Here is a 25,730-nt window from a genome sequence, read left to right as displayed (position 1 = left end):
ATGTATGGCTCACTCACTGGACAGAGAGCTTTACAATATTTTCAGCTGAATATAAAATTTATTGAGTGCAAAGGAAACTTACAATTTCTTTTTTTTTTTTTTTTGCCAGTCCTGGACTTGGGCTCAGGGCCTGAGCACTGTTCTTGGATTTTCTCAAAGCTAGAGCTCTACCACTTGAGCCACAGCACTACTTCTGGCCTTTTTCTATGTATGTGGTACCGAGGAATTGAACTCCAGTTTTCATGCATGGTAGGCAAGCACTCTATCACTAGGCCAAACTCCTCGTCCAAGACTTACAAATTCTTATAATTGCTGCTCCTTTCCCAGCCCTAACAGACTATAATTTGCTTAATATTTATATAGGGAACTTCTTTTCATGTGTATAACTTTCATGTAATGTATCCATAGATATGATCTAATAATAAAAGCCTGTCTATATTTGTGTAGGTCTATTCTTTGTTTAATATGATGTGCTAAAGTTGTTCACAACGATAAGCAATGGAATGAAGAATTACAATTTGATACTCATTATTTGGGAAAATGTTACAGCTAAAATAATTGATGAATTTTTACTTTGTATGTATGCTATTGCATGGTTCCATTAAAAAAATCTGGATAGAGTGGACTCCTACTAGCATGCCAGACTATGAGCTGATTGTTAAAGGGGAAAAAATTTGGCACAAAAAATTCAACTTTCTTCTACTCCAAGAAAGGAGATCATTATAGGATTCAAATATGGTTCCCAGGAGTAGTATTAGAGCCAGCTCAAGTATATTTAGACTGCTTTAATGAGTCCCATAGCTATATTTAAAATCTTATAGAGGTTTTTGTTGACCATAGAATCTGGGTTCCACCGTGCACAGGCTGAAGACTGACATAAAATGTTCATTATCAAGCTAGGGTGTTATATTCTTTCTGGGCAGAGGCAGTGGAGGGAAGAAGGAGTGCTGCCTGTCGTGAACCAAAACAAGTGGTAGAGGCCTGTGTTCTAACGTCGTCTTTGCATTACTGATTTATGGGGTCTAGAGGATGGATATTCTCTTCTTTTGAGGGATATTCGTAGGCTTGCTCTCCTCAGTTTCCTGTTTGCTTCTTGCTCTCCCAGATGCTTCTAGTTTATCCCCATGATCGAAACCTTTTCAGCCTGAATTCCTAGAGTTTACTTTGGCATTAAAAAATATGTTTGGAGTTTTAATTGTGTTTTCAAAAACCAAGAAAAATTGGTTGCATTCTTTTCCTAAAATATAGAAGTTTTTATCTCTATGTAGCACAACATCTATGTTCATGAAACCCTCAAAATCATATTCTCATTTTAAAAATGATCTGTAGGTAGCAAAGGAGTTTCAATTCAACATGTCAGTGTATGAGTACAACATATCCCAATCCACGTCACCCTTTCCATCATTCTCTCCCATCTCTCCAAACCCTATGCATCCCCCCAATTTTCCTAGCTCCATTTTCACATACATGCATTGAGTATTATGAGCGTATTCTCCCTGTTTAACAAACATTCACACATACATTTTTTTTTTCTGGCAGAGAGTTACATCTGTCATCTAATTTGTAATCTCTCCAGAGGTTCAGAACTGTCTCTGTATAAAATCGTGGAGTCATAATTTAAGGGAGCTCTGTTAGTCTCTTTGTCTTTCTACCCCAGACCTTGACCTACACCCTTCAAGCTTCATTTTCAGTTCTAGTCTATGGCTGTGTGAGTCAGTACTTGGTGGCTTTGCTGCTTTGTGAGGCAATCAGTTCTTTCGTTACACTGTGTTAATGTTAAACAGTTCTTCTATTCCTTACACACACACACACACACACACACACACACACACACACACACACACATATGCACGCACGCACGCACGCACACATCTTATAAACACATATAACACATACACCATGTTCTAGAATAAAAGCTCTTCCACCAACAAATAAGCTGTTTTAATGGGAAACTATTATATGAATGTTCTGTGGGTCACATAAGCTCTTCTTTTTCTTCCCAGACAGTTATCCCCCCTCTCCCCCCGCCCCTCTGCAACACTGAACTCTCAGTGGCATTTTCTAGGCTCAGATACAGATGCAGGCACCATCTCAGCATAGTCAGGTACCCATCTTCTCTCACCGACTCCTCTGCCCCAACATCTCTCTAGGCTAGGGCGAGCAAGCGGTGGCGTATTGAATGCTCCTCACATAGTGTTGCCATCTTGCTGGGAAGTGGGCATCAAGGGGCTGGAAGGACTTACCCAGAGATCTGCCATGGGGCATGATCATGCTGGAGTTGAGAGAGGCTGGGAGGGAGTATGCTGACGGGGAGAATGGCCTCTGGTAGTAACTCAGTGGACTCACAGTTCCTCCAGCGTTGCCGTTCACTGTCACCTGGCTCTGGGAAAAGCACATGCAATTCCATCACAGCTCGTAGTTTCACCGTACACTTCGCCAGCAGGTGACAATAAAGGACTACCGAACAACTGCCATTTTTTAAAAAATTCCTTTTTGAAAACTGATGTCACAGAGGCAGGGCAGACATTTTTGTTTTGTTTTCTATTCCGTGTCTCTTTTCTTCCTTTAATTGCAGAAGACCACTTGTACTTGTCAGAGGTGGTTAGGAAGAATGGAAGTGGCTGTCCAGAGGACATGTCCCTTTGCCAACAGACGTGTCCAATGCTATTAGTGAGAGTGACTGTCAAATAAATAGGGGGAAAATATGCCCTAGCAGTTATGACTTATGCAGTGAGAACACGGACACTTCCCTGCAGATGGGATTTGACAGGAATGGTTCTTGAGAGGAAGAAAGGGTTTGGTTCACTGACTTAGTCAAGGATATCCTGTGGTGAATGAATATTTCCAAAGCAAGGTGACTAACTTGAGAAACTCAAGTGCTTAGATTTAGATGTCACATAGCAACCTAATCTGGAACAGTCACTGCTTGGTACAGCTTCAGAAACACAGGCTTGAACCCCTGTTTCTCCCTACTTCAACCTTATTTAGTTCTCTGATTCCCTAATAATTTTGCTTAGATTGTATTATTGAGTATTTTCAAACCTCAATAACATGTCTTGTTGGAGATGGACACATAGATGCTTCTCTTACACTTTTTAAAGATACATCTTCATGCTAGTAATATCAATGGTACCCAATAGTTAGATATATTCTAAATGTATTGGATCAGTTTAGTTCATTGCAGTTGAGCCCAGTATAATCTATGCACTGCACAGCACCCAGCATTATGCAATTCACACACCACATGCAATAAACCAAATTATTAATAAGAACATTGAATCAAAATTACCTATAAACATGCCAACATGCATACATGAGAGAAGAACTCAAAAATCATTGAACATTTTCTACCTATTTTAAATTGATACTATTACATAGGCTACAAACATAGATAAGTAATTGCATACCTCTGTGATTTCACTTGAAAAATAATTATTTCCCCCTCCCTCCAATGACCTAAAATAAACCTAATTTCAGTACTTGGTAGTCATGTCCCATAGAACCTAGGACTGTATTTAATTCAACACTTTTTCAAGTGTTAGAACATTGTCATCATATTTTGAGAACTTTCTCGCTGAAGGGAACTGGACATTCAAGTAAGAGTGAAACACAGGATAGGTCAAAAGCTTCAGGGCCCTCTGATGAGTGACTTGGAAATGTTTGCCTCTGGGACTGAATCAAGATTAGTAGTTTTTTGTAAGTATAATCCTAGTTCTATTGTTATAATGTGTTACAATGAATGTGAAAGACATGAGAATCATTTTTCATTAAAGGTTTTCAAGTTATCACTCATTGAGTATCCTTTGTCCAAAATTTTTGGGACCAGAAGTGTTTCAGTTTTCATATTTCTTGGGTTTTGGAACATATATCTATATCTATAAACTTCTTAAGGATGGACCCAAAGTTAAACATGCAATTCACTTTTGTTTTACCTAGAACTTTCACACCCAGTGTGGAATGAATTTATACAGTAGTTTTAGTGACTCTGTGTTTTGACTATAACCTGTCACATGAAATCAAGGTGTGAAATTTTCCACTTACAGATTCATATTAATGTTCAAAAAGTTTCAGATGAGGAATTGTTGAATTTGTATATTGGGATTAAGGATATTCAACCTGTATGGGGTTAGGAAACTCTAAATTCTATTTTGACAGTTTTAATGATATTGAATAGTGATTTTAAAATAAATATGGCAAGTCTATTTCTTTCTATTTTGGTAAACCAATCCAAGTACTAGTAGCATTTAGAAAATACATTATCATTACAGTGAAGTGATGATTATGGTAAACAGCATAGGCAATCTATATGTAATACACTGATAATTGGAATCCATCTCAGCGACAGGCATGTCTAATCATGCATGCATAACTATATGCACAACAGGATGTTGTAGAGTCTTATAGGTAGAAAACTAAATAGGTTAGTACATGAATTTATTTACTGTTACTACTTGTCAGTTATTGAGAATATTCCTTAAAGTTTCTAAATTAAAGAATTAAAACAAAGCACACTAGGTCTTAAGGCGGAGAGCCATTTCTGATGAACTTGGTGTCAGTAAGACCGATTGCTAGTCATCTGTAGTGATGGGGTTAATACTTTAGCCGAAATAATATTGGAAAGTATTTTATAACCAGCCATAGGAGGAACACTGAATCATCTAAAATGCAACAACAAAAAAATAAAACCAACCAAGTATATTCTATTTTCTGTAACTGCCATGTCTGGCTTCCTCTAACATTTCTGTATGCATTTTTAAAGTTATAGACTCATAGTCTTGGTGGAATACCAAAACTTCACAACACAAATAAAAATTTATTAGCGATAAAGATCATTAGGAAGATCATGATATCAATTTTAGGGGAAATTTCCATATTTTGATCTATAATTAAGTTTCTTTCAAATGTAACCATTACTTTCACACTATATACATGAGACTATGTCATAGAAATTTGAAGCCCTTTAATAACTCATAAATCATTTACTAGTGAGTGGTTAATATACAGATGATATATATATACATATAATATATGCAGAAAATATATGTTTCCATAAATAGTATTTCCAGACTAGATAGAATAGCTTAAGAAAGAATTAAAAAGCATCACAGGGAAAATTTTCATAATATAGATAAAAACTGATTTGTACTTTTCCTAAATGACAAAGAAGTTTAAGATATTCATTGGTTAGTGAAAGAAAAGTAAGCAAAACTAGTATCATGCAGTGAAGTAATCACATAAAGATATCTGAACTATTTACTCAGGACATATTAATATAAATCCGTGAGACGTATGAATACTGGGCTATATTAAAAACATTTTAGATGTTTTGTGTAATATAACTTGGGCAACATTATGATGTAAACCTGTCTAAATTCCTGAGATACATTCTTATTTTGAGAAAAATTACTATTGAGCTCACTAGCCATGGTCATAGAGTAAAGCACACCACAGCAGAGCCATCCTAAATAATTCCAAACTGAGTGAAGGGAATCCAAGTAAGATTTTCAGTATAAAGTGGGTTTAATGAGGGTGATGAGTGGATTTCCCTGGCAGATGGTATAGAATTGGTTTGCTAATCAACACCTATGTGAATATCAAATTGCTCAGCTGCAAAACCAGATGGCAAATAAGAAATCAGTCCTTGAAAAAAATGGTGGCAGCAATGGAAGGAAGAATAATTATGTGACTAGCAGCAGGGGTAGTAAAGGGGGTGCCATCTGTCACAGCAGACCTCTGACCCCCTCCCATCCCTCCCTCTCACCTTCCCCTCCCACCCCCAGGTTGGGTAAGGTATCTCAGGCTAGTCAGTGGTGTCAGCTTCATCCAGATGTAGCTCAGCCAGACAGGCTGTGGAGGAGTCACTCAGAATGGGAGGCGTGCTCATCCAGGGTGGAGACAGCCTGTGGTAGGGCTGTGGATAAAACTATCTGGAGCCAGAGGAGAGTGTTTACTTAAACAATGTGAAAGGATGTGGGCTTATCTAGGTGAAAGGGCTCCAAATTATCAACCAATTGTGTTGGCTTGAGCCTATGTGTGGTGAAAAGGTGGTTCAGAGGATTCTCAAGTAAAGGGGATGAAGAGGAAGCTTCTGGTGTGGTTTGTCTGTGTGTCTTTGAAGCAGTTACCTCATACACATTGGCAGTTAAGTGCTGATTTTCAAGCTGAATTTGAAGGAAAAAAAATAAAAGAGATATAAATCATCCAATTAATACAAACATTTCTCTTTTTGCAATTGGCAGAGGAGTTAGAGTACTGGTTTTATTTGCAAGCACTTTAAGAAAATTATATTCAGATGGATTAGGTGCCAAACACATGGAATATAAAAAGCATGAAAAACATGAAAATGAATCCAGTCAGTGATTTTTGGAAGCAATACCAGTTTTCACACAGCACTTCAATGTGAGTTTGGATAACAGCACGAGTGGTGGCATAATGGAATTTCTTTCTCACAAGTTTCTGTCCTGGTGATGGTGAAATGATATGGGATTGCTTCTTGGTTGGCAGAATTAGTTTGACTTTTAAAAGAAAAATCTCACAGCATAGTTTCTCTTATTGCCTTTTCATAGGCAAATTCTCTCCCAAGTATAAATCAGTGTGCCTACTATTTCCTCCCCCCCCCGATTTATAGATTTATAGATTTAAACATTCATCAAACTAGAAGCAGCTGAGTGAAAAGGGGATTTGGAGGTTCCTTTCCACTTACTGAGTCTGTTCTTTAATTTCCCTAGAAAATACTAAAAGAATTGCACATTGAGGGGCCGGGAGTTTGGCCTAGTGGTTAAAGTGCTTGCCTAGCATGCATGAAGACCCGGGTTCGATTCCTCGGTACCATATACATAGAAAAAAGCCAGAAGTGGTGCTGAGGCTCAGGTGGCAGAGCTCTAGCCTTGAGAAAGTCCAAGGACAGTGGTCAGGCCCTGAACTCAAGCCCAGGACTGGCAAAAAAAAAAGAAAAAAAAAGAATTGCACATTGAGTATCCTAACAGTGCAAATTAGATATGTACATATATAAATGAGTGAAGACACCTATCAGCCACTGCAATAGTTAGAACTACTGATCAAATATCAGTAGCATTAAATATCAGGGAAAGGAGAAAGAAACTGAAGGAGAAATAGAAGGCTTAAAACTGTCAAAGCTATCCATGTAGGACCTAAGGTGCCAAGCTTGATGAAGGAAAGGGAAACACAACTGGGATATGTTTTTGTAGCCTCCAGGTACAGTGCTAATATCTGACCACATATATTGAATATGATGAGAAACATCAAATTCAATAAATGAACAAAACTCTGAATTTGTTCCCTGATCCTTCCTCATCTGCCAGAATAGAAGGTTTTCTTTTATGAGTGTTTGAGGTGGTGCCAGTTATAAGATGCTTAGAAATATTATGGGATCCTAATAAAAAATTTTAAAAAAAGAAATATTATGGGATCCTAGTACAAAAATGAGGACTGGATTAAAGAGTAAGGTAGAAACTTAGCAATAATGCTTAATAAAGATTTTTAAGGGGGTACCATTTGGTGTTCTTGTTCAGCATAATAGTTAGAGTCCCTGATGTCATGCAGATTATTGACCTCATAAAAGTCATAATTACCTTTTTCATCAGATTTTATAATTTATAATTTATAATCCACTATCAAATACCAGCTGCTGCTGTTGGCCCATGCCTATAATCTTAACTACTTGGGAGTCAAGAGATCAGAGGAACTTGGTTCAAAGCCAGATTGGGCAGAAACACGTATGAGATGCTGATATCCAGTTTACCAGCAAAAAGCTGGAGATGGAGGTATGGCTCAAGTGGAAGAATGCCAGCCTTTAGTGAAAAAGGCAAGCAAGAATGTAAGGCCCTGAGTTCAAGCTCCAGTACCAGCACCTATCCTCTCATAAAACAAACAAGCAAGAAACCTTGCTACCTTTAAAAGTCTCTCTGGACCATAGATTGCTTAGAAATTTGATGAATACTATTGATTCTCTTGGAAGAAAATCCATATAAACTTCAGGGGTTTAATGATACCTAAAAGCACATTTTTAATTTACCTGGATTAAGAAACTTTAACACTGGACAGAAAGATATATATATATATACATATATATATATAGCGAGAGAGAGATACCGATATAGATATATCTATCTATATATTTAATATATTTCCTTGTTCTATTTTTGAATTATTGTTTAAGTATTATTTAAAATATGATACATTTTACTTCTAAGATTTTAAAATCTCTAGGTTTAACTAACAGAAATCTCCACCCAGATTTGAAATTCTTTATTAGAAATATATCCTTTTCATTAGTAAATATTTACAGTAATTTCAGATTTTGTTGAAAGTAGAACTATTCTATTATAAAAGTATAATAATTTTAATTTACTATCTTCAATTTGGGGCATAAAGAAGTCCCTGGATAGTATCAGCAGAATTTCTCATTCAAATATGAGGTCTCTCTAAGACAGTTTCCAAATAACATGAATTTAAAAAAAAATGCTTATGTTAAATAACATAAATTGTAAAAAGGATTTGTCTGCTCAAATGGTATTTTTTTTCCTTCCAAAATCAGAAGGTAAATGAAAAGACCCTAATGTTGTGGAATTGGAATTGACTTTGGCTAAAAAAATGTCAAAAGCTAAAGTATATTCTTGCTAAAATTTACACAGTTATAGATAATTTAAACATTGGTTTGATTTTTATAATATTGTGTCTGGGAATAGTCTTTATCCATTTCATTTATTCTTCCAAAGAGAATGTCCACAGAAAAACTTCACCTTTGGAATTTCTGTTATCGTCTCCTGTCGTCTTTTAAGTCATGGAGGTGTACATGCATGAATGTACATGTATGTGCATGCACATGCATGTGAGTATGTGTGTGAGTACATGTGTGCATGAGTGTATGTGTGTGAGTATATGCATGAGTGACTGTGTGTGTAAGTTACATGTGTTAAATACATGCCTCTTAATAAATCACAGTACATTTAAATGTATATAACTAAAGTGTAAAATTCAATATTTGTAAAAGTATTTCAATATTTGAAATACTTCTGAGATTGTGCCCTTAGATTCTTTCTATATAACCCTGATCAGGACATTAATAAAATACCTGCCAAGCTCAAGAAGAGAGAGAAGTATCTAATATGTGATTTCCCCAGAGGAAAGTAGGAGAAATGAAGCAAGACAGTGGGAACCACATGCATGCTGCATGTATTGGCAGAACAATCATGCTACTTGCTTTGTGCTTCCTTAATTTCAAGACCATGTAAGGACAAGGCATTGGAATATGGATCAAAAGTCACCGACTTTTTGATGAATCTAAGTTGATCTTTGCTTTCTTTACCTATTCAGGGAGCAACTAGAAACACCAAGCTTACCTGGGCTTCAGAAAGGAGAGGAAGAGGAAATAAACCTGAACATATCTATATACAAGCAAAGAACATCTATAATTCCAAACTGCACTAAGCCACTCTGTCCACACAAGTTCAATCTAGAACAAGAAGGAGAGTCCCGGGGGGTCAAAAAGTTCAATAAATTAAGGTTAGAGCTCCTTGAGGAATTAAGGAGGAGAGGACACCCAGGAGGGGAAAAAATACACTGTGTTGGGATGTGATGCATACACAAGAGTTGGCCATGGATCCAGAAGGCATTTGAAATATGCAAACGGAGCAGGCTATAAGGAATCGGGGAATGATGGGACTGTGACAGAGTGGAGAAAGGACATCTCCCTTTGATTTCAAGCACAGAAAAAACTATGCTTTAAAGTTATTGATGATTTTACTGGCTTCAGCATAAGGTAATCAAAAAGTAATAAGCATGTATTTCTGAAAGAACATGTTTTGTTTTGCTTTTGACAGTACTGGGGTTTGAACTCAGGGCTTTGTGCTTGCTAGGTGTCAGCTTTACCACTTAAGCTACACCCCAAAACTTCAGTGAATGTATGGGAAATATCATAAATAGTATGCAAAGGGACTTTGAATATCTTTTGTTTTCTTATTTGTTTTAAAAATTCAGTTTACAATATCACACAAAGAAAAAAATACCCTCAGTGGGTTTATATGAAAATCAGATTTCACCTCCTACCCCCAGACCCATCCATGATGCTCTGTCTTCTCTTGCACAGAGCATCTTTTCCTAAGTGGATAGGAGGAGCTGCCCAGCAAGTGTGTTTGTACCACAAGACACCATTTTCTGGTCATAGCTGACTGTGTAGAAGAAGGAAAATTCACAGAACTAAATTGGGTCATTTGGACTCTTCTTGTGACTGGAAATTATATGATCCCCAAAGCCCTAGTCCAGATACTCAAATGCCAGAGAATGTCATAGATAGGCATAGGTACCCTGAAAGAACAAAAGAAGCTGGGGAAGGAATTAGGAAGAATCTAAGACTGAGTGGTTTCCTGTCATTCCCCAAGTCCCCCAAGGCCACTTGCATCACCAGGTTGACTAGATGGCCCTCTAGCTTTGCAATTAAACACTTGCAAGTAAAAGAGACTTCCATAGACAAGGTCTTGGTGTGACTGGTGGTCTAAAATGGCCATCCAGGTATAAGCACACTGGCACAATGATGGAATGTGGCACATGTGATAGGAAAGGAAATAGGTTTTCTGTTCTCTGTGCTCTTCAGATTTGGAACATAATATTATACTTGGGAAGTTTTCTTATTTTCAGAATATTGCAAAAGATGGGTGATAAATGTTAGAGGACATGGGAAAACAGAGAAGAACCTGCTGATAGTTGTGACTCCGGACAGGCCTGGCCCTTTGCATAATTTCCCTTGACCTTAGTGTCCTCATGTATAAAGTCCAAAACCTATCACCTAAAGTTTGTGAAGATTCAGTGAGATAAGGCCAAGTGTTTAGCACAGTACCTGGGATGTGGCCACAGCTGTCAAAAATGAGAATCCTTGGAAATGAAGAGGCTAAATAGGAGCAGGAATTCTTTGCACCAAGCCAAGTGCAGGGAAGGAAACTAAAAAGTCCCAGGAAAGCTATCCTATGGAGGAGGATGAAAAATTTCATCTTTGTCTCGTGGGATGTATATATATGTTGAATTTAAGGGGAGGCAGAACAATATTGGATCCACTTTCTAGGAATTTGACTTCATGTTTGTCCAAGTACCGAATTACTGCCTCATAGAGCTCTCCACTGTATTTATGATTTGTTGTTTGGTTGGGGGACATTGAAGAGAGGAATCCTCATGATTTTTAAGTTCATATTGCACCCCTAAACATTTACAGAGAGAGAGAGAGATCAGAAGATATTGAAGAAAGGAATCTATGGGATTTTGAAGTACATATGGCATTTCTAAATATCCCCTCCCCAGATGGAGAACGTCACATGACCTGGTCAAGGAAAAGCAGAGCTCCATGCAGAATTTTCAGATGTTGGCTGGCCATTCTGTGGAGTTATAGGAATGGTCATACTGGGCGTGGCTGTGCTCTACAGCACTTCTGGGCCTGAGCTTCACTCATTTCTCTGCCTTCCTTAACTTCCACATGCTGAGCCTCTAGCGCAAAGAAGTACGTTTTCTCTCCTTTCTATATGACAGGCAGATAAATTCTCCTCTGAGTCCCCAAATGAAGTACAGTAGCAGCTGTGGGTGCGAGGCATGGACAAATGATTGATGACATCGTTTCATAAGGGAAGGGCTAAGTTTATCCTTCAAAAGCAAAGGGCACAGTTTGCGAATTCATAGAACTCCAGGGCGTGGCCCTTTCACAAGCTCTTCAAGCCTCTAGCTCCACTGAGCTGACATTGAGAACAACATGACAATTTTAGCAACAGTATAGTTGTTCATCCAGTAACAGAAAGATAACATACCTTATTTAGTGGATTTGTAATGCATGAATTTACAGGATGTGCATTCAGAAGTATACAGTATGTAAAATCATACATTAAATTTTTCCCATAGGAGGATAATTCCCAACAGCCTGTAATCCTTTCTGTTTTGTTTTTTTACACTAATGGTCAGACTTCCGTGATTACAAACAGATGAATAAAACTTCTGAATTGTAAAGATTTACTTTTCATTCCTTAGCATGGCGTATTTTGGTTTCTTGTGTATGTTACCTTCATGGGAGACTATTTCCCACAGTGTATATTTGGATGATATACATAGAGTATAGCTTATAAGACATTTACTAAGTCTTTGTGTCAAGATGTGGGGTGTAAGTATTAAAGATGGAAGACCATTACTTAGAACATGAGGCTCAACTATGAAGGATATCACAGTAATAAAGATGGAGAAACTAAATACCCATTGATGGATGAGTGGACAAAAATATGTCGCGTATTTACTGAAAGGACTATTCTTCAGTAGTTAAAAATAAAAGGAATGCTATGGTTATGTCATGGTGAAGCTTAGAGGGATCTTAACCAAAGAAGAAAAGGTACAGCAGGTTCCACTTATTTGAGGCATCTTCAATAGCTGGACCATAGAAGCAGAGAGAAGAGAGGTTGTCAGCGGCTGTGGTTAGGATGAGATGAAGAATGGAGATGAACAAGTGTCAATTTCAGTTGTACAAGAGGAACAAGCTCTAAGCATCTTCTGTGGAGTGTCATCCCTACAGAGTGTAGTACGGAGCACCTCAAATTTAAGAGGTTAGAGCTCATGCTATAAGGGCTTGACCAAATGAAAAGAAAAAATCACAGCTTTGTGCTGCCCTCTGACAAAGTACTGTGTGACTATTCACTTTCTTGAAGCAAACTGTTCATCTGATGAAATAAACTTGTCTGAGATACACTTGATGAAATAACCTTGAAAACTTATAGTTGCCACAAAATGAAAACAATTCATTTCCTGCTCAGGTACATTCTTTGGAAAGACTTAACAGCAACTAGCAAATGCTAAAGAATTTCTATATAGCAGACGCCAACTACCATTCCCATATGCATTATTTCACTCAAACTTTAAAGCATCTCTCAGAGTGGAGTGCTATTATTAGCCCCCTTTTATAATTAAGAACATGGGGCTCAGCCAAGGTTAATAACTACACGAGGTTTGGTGATAATCACATCTTGAAGGAGCCAACTGTCAAACTTCTGACTTCCAAGTGTCTTTTAATTCCACACCAGCACAGTGCCCATCCCCACCTCCAATCAGTGTGATTTTTCACATCTCATTTATGCTTTCCCTGTCAGTAACATCACACAGTTAGCCAGTTAGTTTTCCTCCATGTTTTCCCTCTCTCGACATCCATCAACGCCACATTTTTTTTCTGGATTCCTTTCTCTTTGCCAGGACCTTAATTTCAGTCTTCAGTCTCCATGGCTTTTCTTTCTCTTTCTCTTTTCTTTTCTTTTCTTTTTTCTTTTCCTTCCTTCCTTCCTTCCTTCCTTCCTTCCTTCCTTCCTTCCTTCCTTCCTTCCTTTCTTTCTTTCTTTCTTTCTTTCTTTCTTTCTTTCTTTCTTTCTTTCTTTCTTTCTTTCTTTCTTTCTTTCTCTTTTCTCCTCCTCCTCCTCCTCCTCCTCCTCCTCCTCCTCCTCCTCCTCCTCCTCCTCCTCCTCCTCCTCCTCCTTCTCCTCCTTTCTCTTTTGCCAGTCTTGAGGCTTGAACTCAGGGCCTGGACACTCTCCTTGGGCTTTCTCAAGGCTAGTGCTCTACCACAGCACCATATATATGTGGTACTGAGGAATTGAACCCAGGGTTTTGTGTTTGCTAGGCAACACTTTAACGTGAGGCCACACTCCTGGCCTCTGTTTTTTCTTTCTAATGTTGGGATTTTGGTAGTCTCAAATCTTGTCTTCTCTAACTTCTATATTCTAATTTCTCTATTAATCTCACTCAGTCTCATAGCTACAAAGGTCATCCATAAATTGATGATAGTTTGTATCTTCAACCTGGCCCCACTGAGCTTCTCCTCATGAGTGTCTAAGAGACACCTCAAAATTTTCATGTTCCCTACTATAAACTTAATTCTTCCCCAAATGTGCCTCCCTCCCCATAGGCCATAGGTCTCAATGGAGGGGTAATTTTATCTCCCTGAAGGACTCAACCTTCACTTCTCTTTCTCTCACATCTCCAACACACAAGCTATGGGAAAATCCTGTTTGCTCTCCTTTCAAAATATATACACATCATTGAATTTCTTGCCACCTTTGCTGCTTTTGCCCTGTTTGAGCCACCATCATTATTTAAATGATTGCAGTCCTTTCCTGCCTACTCTCCTCTCTAACCTACTATAGTGCATTCTCTATTGAGCTTCTAGAATGATTTGGATAGAATGTAAGTCAAATAATAAATTATTATTATTATTATTATTATTATTATGGTAGCCTCAAAATCCTTAACAACTCCCATTTTGATGGGAGTTGGCATATACTACTGTGTTATCATTTATTAGTGGTTGTTCATTGAATGTTGCTCTGTCTTGGGTAGCTGACATCTAATAGCTTTCTAGTCTTGCTAGAAATGAAGGATTAATGAATGTCTCTTTTCATTGTTTAGGCTCACAGAGAACTTACTGTGAAGGGTACATCACACAGCCAGTGGCTGAGCCTGGGTTAAAATCGATAGTTTATCCTTAAAGCTTACCATCTTACATTATTTAGGGGAAAATCTGATAGGAAGATTATATGTCTTTTTGAAACAGATAATGTCAGAAGAATGATGCTATGATAGGAAAGTATAGGCAATAAAAGTTGATCAGTACTCTGTCTTAAAGTGATGAACTGATTAAGTTTTAGTGAAACTAAATAGTGGTCTCCAAAGATAAATGTCTTCTGCCCAAGCAAATTAGAATTGACAGTTATTTGCAAAGATTCCACACATTAATAAAGCAACCAGAAGGTATAGTAGGAAACCTAGACGTTTTATGATCTATTGAAAACCTAAAAGTAATTTAAGTATTAAATTGGTTTTCAGTGTCCCAAGTGATCACTCATCCAGTAAGGGTTTTCAGTAAATATCTTGAAGGAAGAAACTTCCAGAACACCAATTCTGGATAAAAGATCTATGTATAGTTATTTCAATTGAAAGAGATTTTTAAAACTTGCTGATGGGTTTATCTATGTTTAAAATTACAAAATGGTTTCTTTCTCCTTTCCCTTTATGTCTGGAAAGTAATAAAGCAGTAGGTTACATAAGCCCACGCCAAAGGAGTTAGCATCTCTACTATATACAGAACAGATTGGAAAGCATAAAGTACCACCGGGCAGTCTGAGGACTGAGAGGCTGTAGCATCTGCAGACTTTCGTCTCTCTTGATGAGGAGGTGTCTTTGGAGTCTCTGGAGAAAGCTCAGGGAGCTGACTGTGACTTTCAGGATTGTGTCCTGAGTGGGGAGCTATCTGAATGGAAAGAGATGCTGTGTGTATCTCAGGCACTGAGTTACAGGGTGGTGAGCAAGGCTCTTTGGGAAAGGATGACCCTTCAACAGGTTGGGAAAACTGTGTAGTACTAAAGGGGATGCTACTTCCTACATCCTGGTTATGGGTTAGTTTCAAGGTAGAAATTCTCCGAGTTTGAGAATCTTGCTTATACTCCTCTTGAAGATAGGGTGTATTTTCAGCTGTGGGTGTAGGACTGGAGGTAAGATCTTCTGGTCGTAGATTAGTGATTTTTTGTGTATATGACACAGTGGTGTTGGATTCTTCTGAGTATATGATTGTCTGGCTAGAATCTTCATTCGATTTTTGGTTAGCAAGGTACTCTGTACAGGATGGAGGTAGTGTGTTAGTTTTGAGTGAGTCTATAATGTCACCCTGTGTATGACTGGTTATCAAGGATCTACAAAAACTCTCTTTTCTGATCGATAAGAAAGGTGCCTAGATGGCCAAAAGTGTCCAGAAAAAGAAATAATGTTGTAGGAAAAATAGAGAGAAAGTCACAGTTAGTCATGAAAGAAACCAGTGTCAATGCTGAGATTAAAGGCAAAATGACGTTACAGCTTTCTGTTTGCTATGGTTTCAGTTCCCATTAAGAAGACATTTTAACTTTTTAGCAATAGTCACCCATATAGGAAAAACTGTACGGTTTTATAGAAAATATCATGAATTTTGGCTCCATCCACCCCCTGGGAAATTAGGTTAAATCATATATTTCCTTAGAGTCTGTGGCTAATTTAGATTGTTTTATAATATTTTTCATAACCATGGCATAATGTAATTCATATCTCCAACCTACAGAGTCCCATTAGTTAATATCCTAACAGTTACATAAGAGACAATTATTGTACACATACTACAGTTTTTGTGGTTTTGTGTTTCAAAGCATCAGTTTTCAGCTTCTTATAAAATTAGAACAGATCCTAAATATCATGCTACAAGCTGACCTACTTTCTGAGCTTAATTGAGGGGAAAAAGCCCAAAAAACAGTAAAATACCATTTTACTATTCTAAATCCAAATCTGGCCAAAAACAACAACAACAAAAATAGGAAAGCAAAAATATATTTAAAATAAAACTTTGAGAAAGATATTGCTGAGAAACAATCTCCAAAGCACTAGTTTAATAACCAGGCTTTCAAATGATAGAGTAGATGCAAGCAGATAGGATTACCTGGGTTGGTGATCTTTTGTCTTGTATGTTTGGACGGACGCTTCTAAAGCCTTTGGCTGCAAGAGAGGAATATGTACCATCTCCGTTCAGTGCCTCTGTGTTTCCATCATTGTAAGCTCTCCAGGCTTTTATTAAGGAAAGACAAATTGGATACACAAAAATATCTACATTCACTTAAACATTTATAAAGAAATTTTAAATTTCAAAAAATAAAGTTTTCTCACTAAAATGTAATGCAATATACGTTACAATATTAGAAACTTGAGTTGAATGTGAGAGCAACATGGAATTGTGAATACAGAAAAAAAAATCTTCACAACAAATGTTGTAGCTACTCAGAATATCTTTTCTGTACCTGAGTCTGGTGACTGAGAATCACGCCCTGAAAAAAAATAAGAAATAGCTGAAATTAATATGAGGGTAAAACAAACATTCCAGTAAGAGTGCTTGGCAAAAGGCCATATGAATGGTAGCACAGACCCTATCTCAGTTCTAAAACAGTGCATTCAATATATTAATGAGAGGTTTGTACCCTAGTTTGAACTTCAATGGTGGTATCGTTCATTAAATACCTATAGCATGTAATTAACTCATACATCAAACACTAATTTTCCCCTTCAATAATATTGCAGCCATGTAATTTTAAGCTTATTCTTACCCAAGGTGAATACATGAATTTCTGAATATAAAATTAAAGGATACAAAGGAATATGGTTTGTAAACAATGGATGTTTTTATAGCATTATGTTGAAAGCTTGATGCTATTAACTATACTTAATTCATGTGTTAGAGTCAGAGTTTTTTAGTTCGCACTTTTGTTTTTCCTTTCCCAGGAAGGAAAATGTGTGTACTCCATTATATAGTATTTCCAAACATTTTTCTTTTGCCAGTACTTGGGCTTGAACTTGGGCCTGAGCACTGTTCTTGAGCTTTCTCAAAGTTAGAGCTCTACCACATGAGCCACAACACCACTTCCGGCCTTTTCTCTGTATGTGGTACCGAGGAATGGAACCTGGGTCTCCAGGCATGCTAGACCACCAGGCCAAACTCATGGCCCCTCTAAACTATTTCCTATGCTTTTAGGATTTCTTCTTGTCATCGTTTAAAAATCATTTTTATTCAAACACGAGAGAACTGAAATCCAAGTTGCATTTGGAAAGAATTCCTTTTGTTACTGTGGTTAGGAATTGCCTTAAGATTGCATATTTGAGTCCTCTATATGCCCCTTTTGGGATAATCAGTTTGGTTCATTTCCTATAGATTCCAAAAAACCTTGAGATTGGAAAGAATTGTAGGAGTCATTTAATTTAATACCCTGTCTTCCTTTATGTATTCCTTGGGACCATTTAAAAATAGATATTATTTCAAACATTCTTTGTTTTCCTTCTAATGCTTTGGTAATGATTTTGAAATTCAAACACACAAATTTGGAATAATAAAAATGGGTAAAGGGGCTGAGAGTTTGGCCTAGTGGTAGAGTGCTTGCCTAGCATGCGTGAAAATCCGGGTTCGATTCCACAGTAACACATACAAAGAAAAATGCTGGAAATGGTGCTGAGGCTCAAGTGGTAGAGCTGTAGCCTTGAGAAAGTCCAAGGTCAGTGCTCAGGTCCTGAGCTCAAGCCCAGGACTGGCAAAAAAAAAAAAAATGGGTAAAGAAAGACAAGTGTTAAGTATTTACTTTTCTTCCCTTCCTTCCTTCCTTCCTTCCTTCCTTCCTTCCTTCCTTCCTTCCTTCCTTCCTTCCTTCCTTCCTTCCTCCCTCCCTTCCTCCCTCCCTTCCTCCCTCCTTTCTTTCCTCTCTCTCTCTCTCTCTCTCTCTCTCTCTCTCTCTCTCTCTCTCTCTCTCTCTCTCTCTCTCTCTCTCTCTCTCTCTCTCGCCATTACTGAGATTGAAGTCAGCCTTGATCTTGTTAGGCAAGCATAAGCTATATCTCTATTCTTTTGCTTTTAGTGCATCATGCTAAATTTTTCTGGGCTGGTCTTGAAACGTGCTTTTCCTATCTACTTCCTAAGTTGCTGGAATTACAGGTATTTGCCTCCATATACAGCTCCAAATATTTAATTTTAGATAAAATGTTTGAGACTTTTTTCCAATTAAATAAACAAAAGATCATGTGAATCAGTACTGAGTATCGTAGCATGACTTTGACTTAAGTGACTAACAATTTCTCATTGTTTATTAGACTTGATAATTTTGTTATATGAGAACAAAGAGTCTATAAAGCAAAAGGATATCATTAATTAATATAGAGCACTATGAGAATTCTGCTCTCTCTGGGGCACTCAAGAGGAGAAATTTAGTGACTGCTCAGGTGCCACACAGTATGAACAAAAAATAAATATGGGGACTGATGGAAGGAAAAACAAAAGAGTAACAGCATTAATACTTACTATTTATAATTATTTACTTGAGAATAGAAAGTTTGTTTTAATGTCAGGAAATAATAAAGTTCTCACAGAGGCAGGAAGATGGCCAATTTCATGTATCTTTTCCCCCTAAGGAAGGAAACTTGAGACATAAACCAACAGTTTCCTTAAGGGCATGAACCATATCGCTGGTAGTGTCAGGATCCTTCCTGGCAGTGGTCTTGTCTTCAGAGGAAATGTGCAACACATACCAATGATACCTGGTTGTCATAATTTTTGTGAAATGAAATATATTCCAGTTCTTGTTTGAGTTCTTCATAGATTTGGCACATTAGTCTGTGTTCTGGCTAATTATCTAATGGACACAATTTTTTAAAAATGGGATTAGGAGGACAAGACTGACCTACCAGTGGACTTTCTAATGGGAGAGGGAAGAAAGAAAGCTTGGAGGCTTTTCTGGAGGAAGTCTAACCCCTATCAACTCCTATTGGATGCCAGTATATCAACTTTAATAAATACTTATTAATTCCCTTTCAGCTAACATTGAAATATGGCTAAATAACTTCTTACAAAAGTGACTGCAGAATGATATTAGGGGGAAAATTCTGAGGTATTTTTTAACTTCCTCAAAAAATTAATTAAAATTAAAATTAATTAAAACTTCTTTTAAAAAAGACCTGTTTACTGGATTAAAAATATTCTGTTTTCTCTATGAATCTTAGCCCCAGTGATAAAAAATTAAAATAACACAGAGCCAGGAGATACTGTTACTGCTGAAGAATATTTTCTATTTCTGGAGTATTGCATATTTCTATCTTGATTCTAAAGCACTAAGTCTTTTCTAATAAGGTGAATGATATGAAATTTCTCTTATTCTAGTTTTAAGTATCCAAAAAGGCAATCTCTAGCTTAACATTATACTGTCTTTTGATGATTATTTTGGTACATGATAGCAAATCTACATGTTACTAGTGATGTAATTCCTCAATATGTGTGTTACTGGTCCATTTACTTTATTGAAATGTCAGTGATATTAACAGCATAGGAATTTTAGCATATGAGGGCCTGGGCTTCATTTTTCTTTTTCCGTTTTTTATTATTTCCCTGGAGAATGTCTGTCCATTTTCTAACATCTTTACATATTTATAGACACATGAATAAATATTTACAAATATATCCAGAGAGAGGTTTTCCAACCAAAATGAGCTCATCATACATACATTGCACTGAAACTTACATTGATAAACTTAATATATTGCAGAACCTTGGTCATTGAAATCATGTGTGAACTAGAAGTGATAGGTAGAAGTGGAATTCTTCATATGAAAGTCTGTTTTTATTTTTGCTTTTATCCCAACAAAGCTGGGTAAATTTATGATGAAGTGGCTTTAGAACCAAGGGACCCCTTACATACATAATCTACTACTAATTGTATGTGTGGCAAAGACTGTGAATTAAAATTTTTTTCAGATTCTCCATTTCTTTCCTACTTTTGTTCCAAACCCATTAATCTTAGAAGCAAAAACCAAGGGGGCGGGGAAATGGGGACAAAAACATGAGAAGGGGTATCAATGTGTGTGAAGTAATGCACCTTCTATCTGGAGAATATAATTGTAACCTTTCTATTAATTACAATTAAAAAAATAAAACCTTTCACAGAAAAAAACAAACAAAAATCAAGGAAACCATAAACTGCAACTTAAAATCCAGTAATAAAACCAACCAAACAGCCACCAAGTAATTTGGGTATACTTTATTCAGGATGTAGGGAGAGGCTGGATGGTCTCACCTTGATCTTTTATATCTAAAGTCCCTGTGTAATGAAGTTTATACCTGTAGAACATAGACATAGCTTTCATTGAGCAGAGGCTCTTGTAAAAGAAATCTCCCTTACTGAAGGTAGAAATGGCACACCCTCAATTCTTTCCTAAAATGTAGTTTCATCTGTGGGTGAATGTTCATTTAGACTAGTCAAGATTTTACTATATTTTAAAATATGTGAAAAGAGTCAGGCTCTTATAATCCTAGCTACTCAAGAGGCTGAGACCTGAAGATAGTGGTTTGAAGCCAGCCTGGGCAGAAAAGTCCATGAGATTCTTATTTCCAATTAACTCTCAAATAAGGCTGGAAATAAAGCTATGGTAGAGTGGTAGAGAGCTAGCCTTTCGGGGGAAAACAAAAACCAGAGGGGATAGGGTCTATGCCTGAGTCTAAAGCCCTGAGTTGAGTTTCCACCTTAAAAAATAAAAATAAAAAAAAAGATCTTTTCAGATTTGACTGTAAAAGGATAGTCTTTCTAGTGTTCTGTACTGAGTTTTCTTAAAGAAGTCTCATGTAACTTTAGATAATGAGATAATAAAAATTCAAAATTTAGATAGGCGTTAGCATTTGAATTACTTAACATTTCTGGCAAATGACTCTTTTTGAATTAGATTAAATTTTTTTAAAACATGGTAGCAGTTTCCTATGTCTTCCTATTTTTAAAACAAAAACAAGGAGAGATAGAAGCTGTTCTTTGGAAAGAAAAAATAAGATAAGTGTGGGGGAAGAGGGTATTGAGAGGTATTTACACTCACTGTATTCATTCAAAAAGTGAATTCTGTGGAGAGGGCAATCAGGTAAAGCGATTTAGGTGTGACATTCTGTGAGTTAGTGGTATTATACCTGCAGCCAAAAGGTTTGGAGAACTTTGAACTCTCTTCACAGATGTTAATGTAACAGACATGGCAGCACGTTTGCGAGCACACCCACCGCTATCTGGAAGCAAAAACACAATGTAGCACAGGCCAAGGCAACAGAGAAAGCACATGCAACAGCATGCATTTAAGTGAAATGTGCCAGATGTTCATGAGATAGATGAAGTCAGAATTAGTAGCCCTAAACTACATCTGCACATCTCACATCCATCCCCAAAGTAAAACCAGCAAAGGAAAACCAAAATAGAAGTCTGTCTCAGAAATAGATGTCAATGCTTTACAAAAAGAACAAAATATATTTAACACTCAATGGTTTCTTTGTAATGAAAAGTCAGACACAGATACATTTGAATTTGATGCATGCCAAATCAATAAAAAATCTCTGTAGCTTTTAGAATAATATAATATTTATATTTTAGGATTAAGAGCTATACAAATGTATACTTTGTATATATTACTTGGATTTTCCCATTTTTATCAGATATTTGAATATAATCATAAGTGATTCACCTTGATTGAATTAGTTTTTAAAGTGAAAGTTATTATCTATCAGTTATTAGCTTAGTTATGTTATATTTGATATACATGATTCACATAAGTGTAAATACTCTGTGAATACTTATGAATGCTCCATGAACACTTTTGAATACTCCATGTTTTCTAATAGGTATGGAAATTATTACTTTATTCAAAATAAGGGACAGCATTGCATATTATAGTATTGAATGACCTTCTGCCAAAACCAAATTTACTGATTTTATACTTTTGAGCTATGTATTATGAATTGTATGTAAACTAAGACAAATTATAGGCATTTTTATGTACTGTGAGAAGGCTAAGCTTTTAAATTTGGAAGACAAGTCTACTGAAACTGAAAGGTTACTCTTCTATTTATGAGCTGTTTCCAATTCCATTCCCACATTCCTTTGTAATACGGCATGCGCAAAAAATAGTTTCCCTCATTCCCTTCATTTTGCTCAGCTCATTTTGCTGATACTCTTTGAAGATATTTTTTAAGGACTCAAAGACAAATAATACATTCACCAATATGAAAATATAATCATTACTTATTGTCACATGCTGTTCTTATTTGTTCTTTGCTTTTATTTTACAGGAAAACTACCTACTTTGTTTTATTAGACTCGAGCAAATTGAAATTAGCAAAGACACTTGGAAGTATGATTTGAATTATGTTTAAAAGTCACAAATGAGTTGATAAATCTCCGAACTGGTGGAATGATTTTCAGTTTCAAATAACTTAAATATGCTTAAATTTCTTAATACTAAAATTATTTATAACAGAAACTTGATTTAAAACATTAAGTGAAATAAGCCAAATGACTCAACCATAGTAAGATTAAGAAGAGAAAGACACAAAGATTAGAAATCTACAACTGACTTCTCCAAGTGGGGTACCAGTAGGATTCTGGTGAACCTGACAAATTGAAAATAGCCACAAATGACAACTGTGCATGGTACGTGGAGGGTCTGCTTTTGAACACTGGTGTCTGTAGGTACTAACTGATCTAAAATCACAGTCACAAGGATGAGGAAAAGCTGACATCACTTCTAGTGATTTCACGTTCTGCTTCTACAACTCTGAGCATGAGACGGTCCAGGACCATTATTTAAATTGAAGGGGAATCAAGGCACAGGTTGAGATTCCCTGGATGATCTCTGAATCCACTGGAAGCTGTCTTCCAGCATCATGGAATAAGGCTCTATCCCTTTGAATGACATGGCACCTTGGTTAAAGTGAATATTCTGGTGGTTGTTATGTTAAAAAAATGCTAGCGCTGCAAAAATCATTTCAGACATTTAAATAGAAATTATCATGTGCAGTTGCACATCGTGTGAAGATTTTTAGTGCTCAGCAGGCATACACCTATCATTTGCAAGGAATTGTGGCTATATAGAATGAAATTAAGAAAAAAAACCTATATGTTCTTCAACTTACATGTATTGTTTTGTGGAACGGTTGCTAAGTTGTTAGAGTATAATTGCTTATTAAGTGATTACTAAGTTGTTTGCCCCAAGCTAACTTAATCACCACAATTTTTGGATGTTTCATTTGGTGTAAAGCACCAGCAGAGTAATCACTGATATCCTGGCATTGTAAGCCAAGGAATTTTGGGGATCTTCAGGATAAGCAAGTCTTGTAGTTTAGGTAGCTTTGTGACACAGATCAAGTAAACAGAGAATCTGTTTCATTAGTATTCAGTAAAAAGCTTATTTCAAAAAGTTGAGGATTGTCAAAAAGTGTTATAATTGCTGGAAGTGAGAAATTCACTTTGTTCTATTCCCACTTAGCCTAATACCTGCTGATAGTCTTTGAAACTATTTTTTAAGGACTCAAAATAAGAATGTGATTTATGGGGCTGGGAGTGCAGCCTAGTGGTAGAGTGCTTGCCTAGCCTGGGTTCAATTCCTTGGTACCACACACATAGGAAAAAGCTGGAAGTGGTGTTGAGGCTCAAGTGGTAGAGCTCTAACCTTGAGAAAACTCAAGGACAGTGATCAAGTGCTGGATTGCCAAAGAAAAAGAAAGAAAAAAAAGAAAAGAAAAAATGCATTTTTCCACACTTTCAGCCATGCTGAGGAGTCCCGCTGTGATTTTCTCACTCCCGCTCATTGAGGACTGGCAGACTATGAACCTTGACTCTAGGCACCTGGATAAAATAAATCGCTGGTACAAAAGAATATCTTGAGCCATTGTTTTTGCTTTGTCCTGGAATAACTGGCTAGAACAACTGTTTCACTAGCACTTCCTAGGAAATGGTGTTGTTTAAACAGAAGGACCTTGAATTACTTAATACTGTGCACAGACTTCGGGGGAGGAGGAGAAGGGAGAAAAGGTGAAATTATAAACCAAAATATTTATACTGTGGAACAAAACTTATACTTGTATATACATGCATATATCAAGACAGCTTTACAATTAAAACTTATTTGATAGAGCCCAGAGGTATTGATGATAAGTTAGAGTGCAGTTAAAAGTAAAATGTAAATAACCAAGAGACAACAAAGGGATGAGAAATAGTACATTAAAAACACCAATCACATTATATAGCTCTTAGGGCCAAACATATTTTTAGAGAGCAAAGCTAAAGTGTTGGAAACTAATAGACAAAGCATACCTGTATTCATTTTGACCTTGGAGGGTTTGTTATTAAAATCTTCAGTTTTCCTGTGGGGAAAAAAGATGCATAATTTGTTCACTACAATGTGGACATAATATTGTGAAAGTGCTGTTTAGGTATACCTCTAAATTAATATTTACTCTTATGTAGACCCAGTTTTATAAGGGAGACTTTAATAAAGTTCAAATTATTCCTGTTCCTATAATCATAAACATATTTTCTTTAATAATGACCTAATGGATAAAAATGAAGAGACTCCTTTCTTCTTTCCTTCCTTCCTTCCTTCCTTCCTTCCTTCCTTCCTTCCTTCCTTCCTTCCTTCTTTCCTTCCTTCCTTTCCTCCTTCCTTCCTTCTCTTTCCTTCCTCTCCTCTCCTGCCTTCTGTTCTTTCTACACCTGACTTTCCCTGGCACTCCCCTATTCTGGTGATTAAAATCAGGTCTTCATACCAACTTGGCAAGTACTGTATTGAGCTATAAACATAGCCCAAATTTTCACTTAAAAAAATTAAAATTATGTGCCTAACATGCACGACGACACCCTGAGTCCCAACCAGAATATCACAAAATAAAAAGAAGAAGAAGAATTTTATGCATAAACATTCCTACTGGTTTTTGTTCTTTAACTGAAGGAATCATTGATTGTATTCTCTATGAAATTGCTGAACATATGCTGGTACTTTGAAGTCATTGCCTTCCCTTACAGGTTAATTTTCACAGTCCAGTTTGCTTTAAAAAGCAATTGAGGCAAATATTATTATGACAATTTTTACCTTTTGTTTTTACCAGTGTGTATATAAATAAACAGAAATATGTGTGGGTTTTTTATTTTGGCTGCTTTTGTGATTTGACTTTTCCCCAGAATCTAGAATATTTCTAAAATCTGGATTCAGTAGACCCCTTGCCTGTACGGAAAGGATACCAATGAAACAGAGAAAGTGGGGGTGGGGGTGGAATGAAGCTTCCAGAAAGTTCCATAGAATCATTTATTTCAATCTCTCAGTAACAACATTCCAAATATATTAACCTTAAATGGAGAAAA

At 36.7% G+C, this 25,730-nt stretch overlaps 1 protein-coding gene across 31 annotated transcripts in view; it reads right to left on the bottom strand.

Moving 5' to 3' along the window:
- The window catches only part of Sorbs2 (sorbin and SH3 domain containing 2), a 293,671-nt gene that overhangs the window by 63,271 nt on the left and 204,670 nt on the right, over window positions 1-25,730 (bottom strand). For 18 of the 31 annotated variants that reach the window (XM_090354066.1, XM_090354065.1, XM_090354064.1 and 15 more), the window contains 5 exons: window positions 24,687-24,736; window positions 21,518-21,610; window positions 16,839-16,865; window positions 16,484-16,608; window positions 2,244-2,382 (listed from right to left, as the gene is read on the bottom strand). In XM_090354066.1, coding sequence (XP_090210192.1) covers window positions 2,244-2,382; window positions 16,484-16,608; window positions 16,839-16,865; window positions 21,518-21,610; window positions 24,687-24,696 — 394 coding nt within the window. In that variant the 5' untranslated portion in view covers window positions 24,697-24,736. Of the gene's footprint in view, window positions 1-2,243; window positions 2,383-15,133; window positions 15,752-16,483; window positions 16,609-16,838; window positions 16,866-21,517; window positions 21,611-24,686; window positions 24,737-25,730 lie in introns of all 31 variants that reach the window. The other 13 variants (XM_090354069.1, XM_090354074.1, XM_090354089.1 and 10 more) reach the window with 4 other exon arrangements.

The sequence above is a fragment of the Megascapheus bottae genome, chromosome 20 (genome assembly GCF_031878675.1).
Source record: "Megascapheus bottae isolate mThoBot1 chromosome 20, mThoBot2.hap1, whole genome shotgun sequence".
Classification (NCBI taxonomy): Eukaryota; Metazoa; Chordata; class Mammalia; order Rodentia; family Geomyidae; genus Megascapheus; species Megascapheus bottae.
This window is presented reverse-complemented; position numbering and strand designations above follow the sequence as displayed.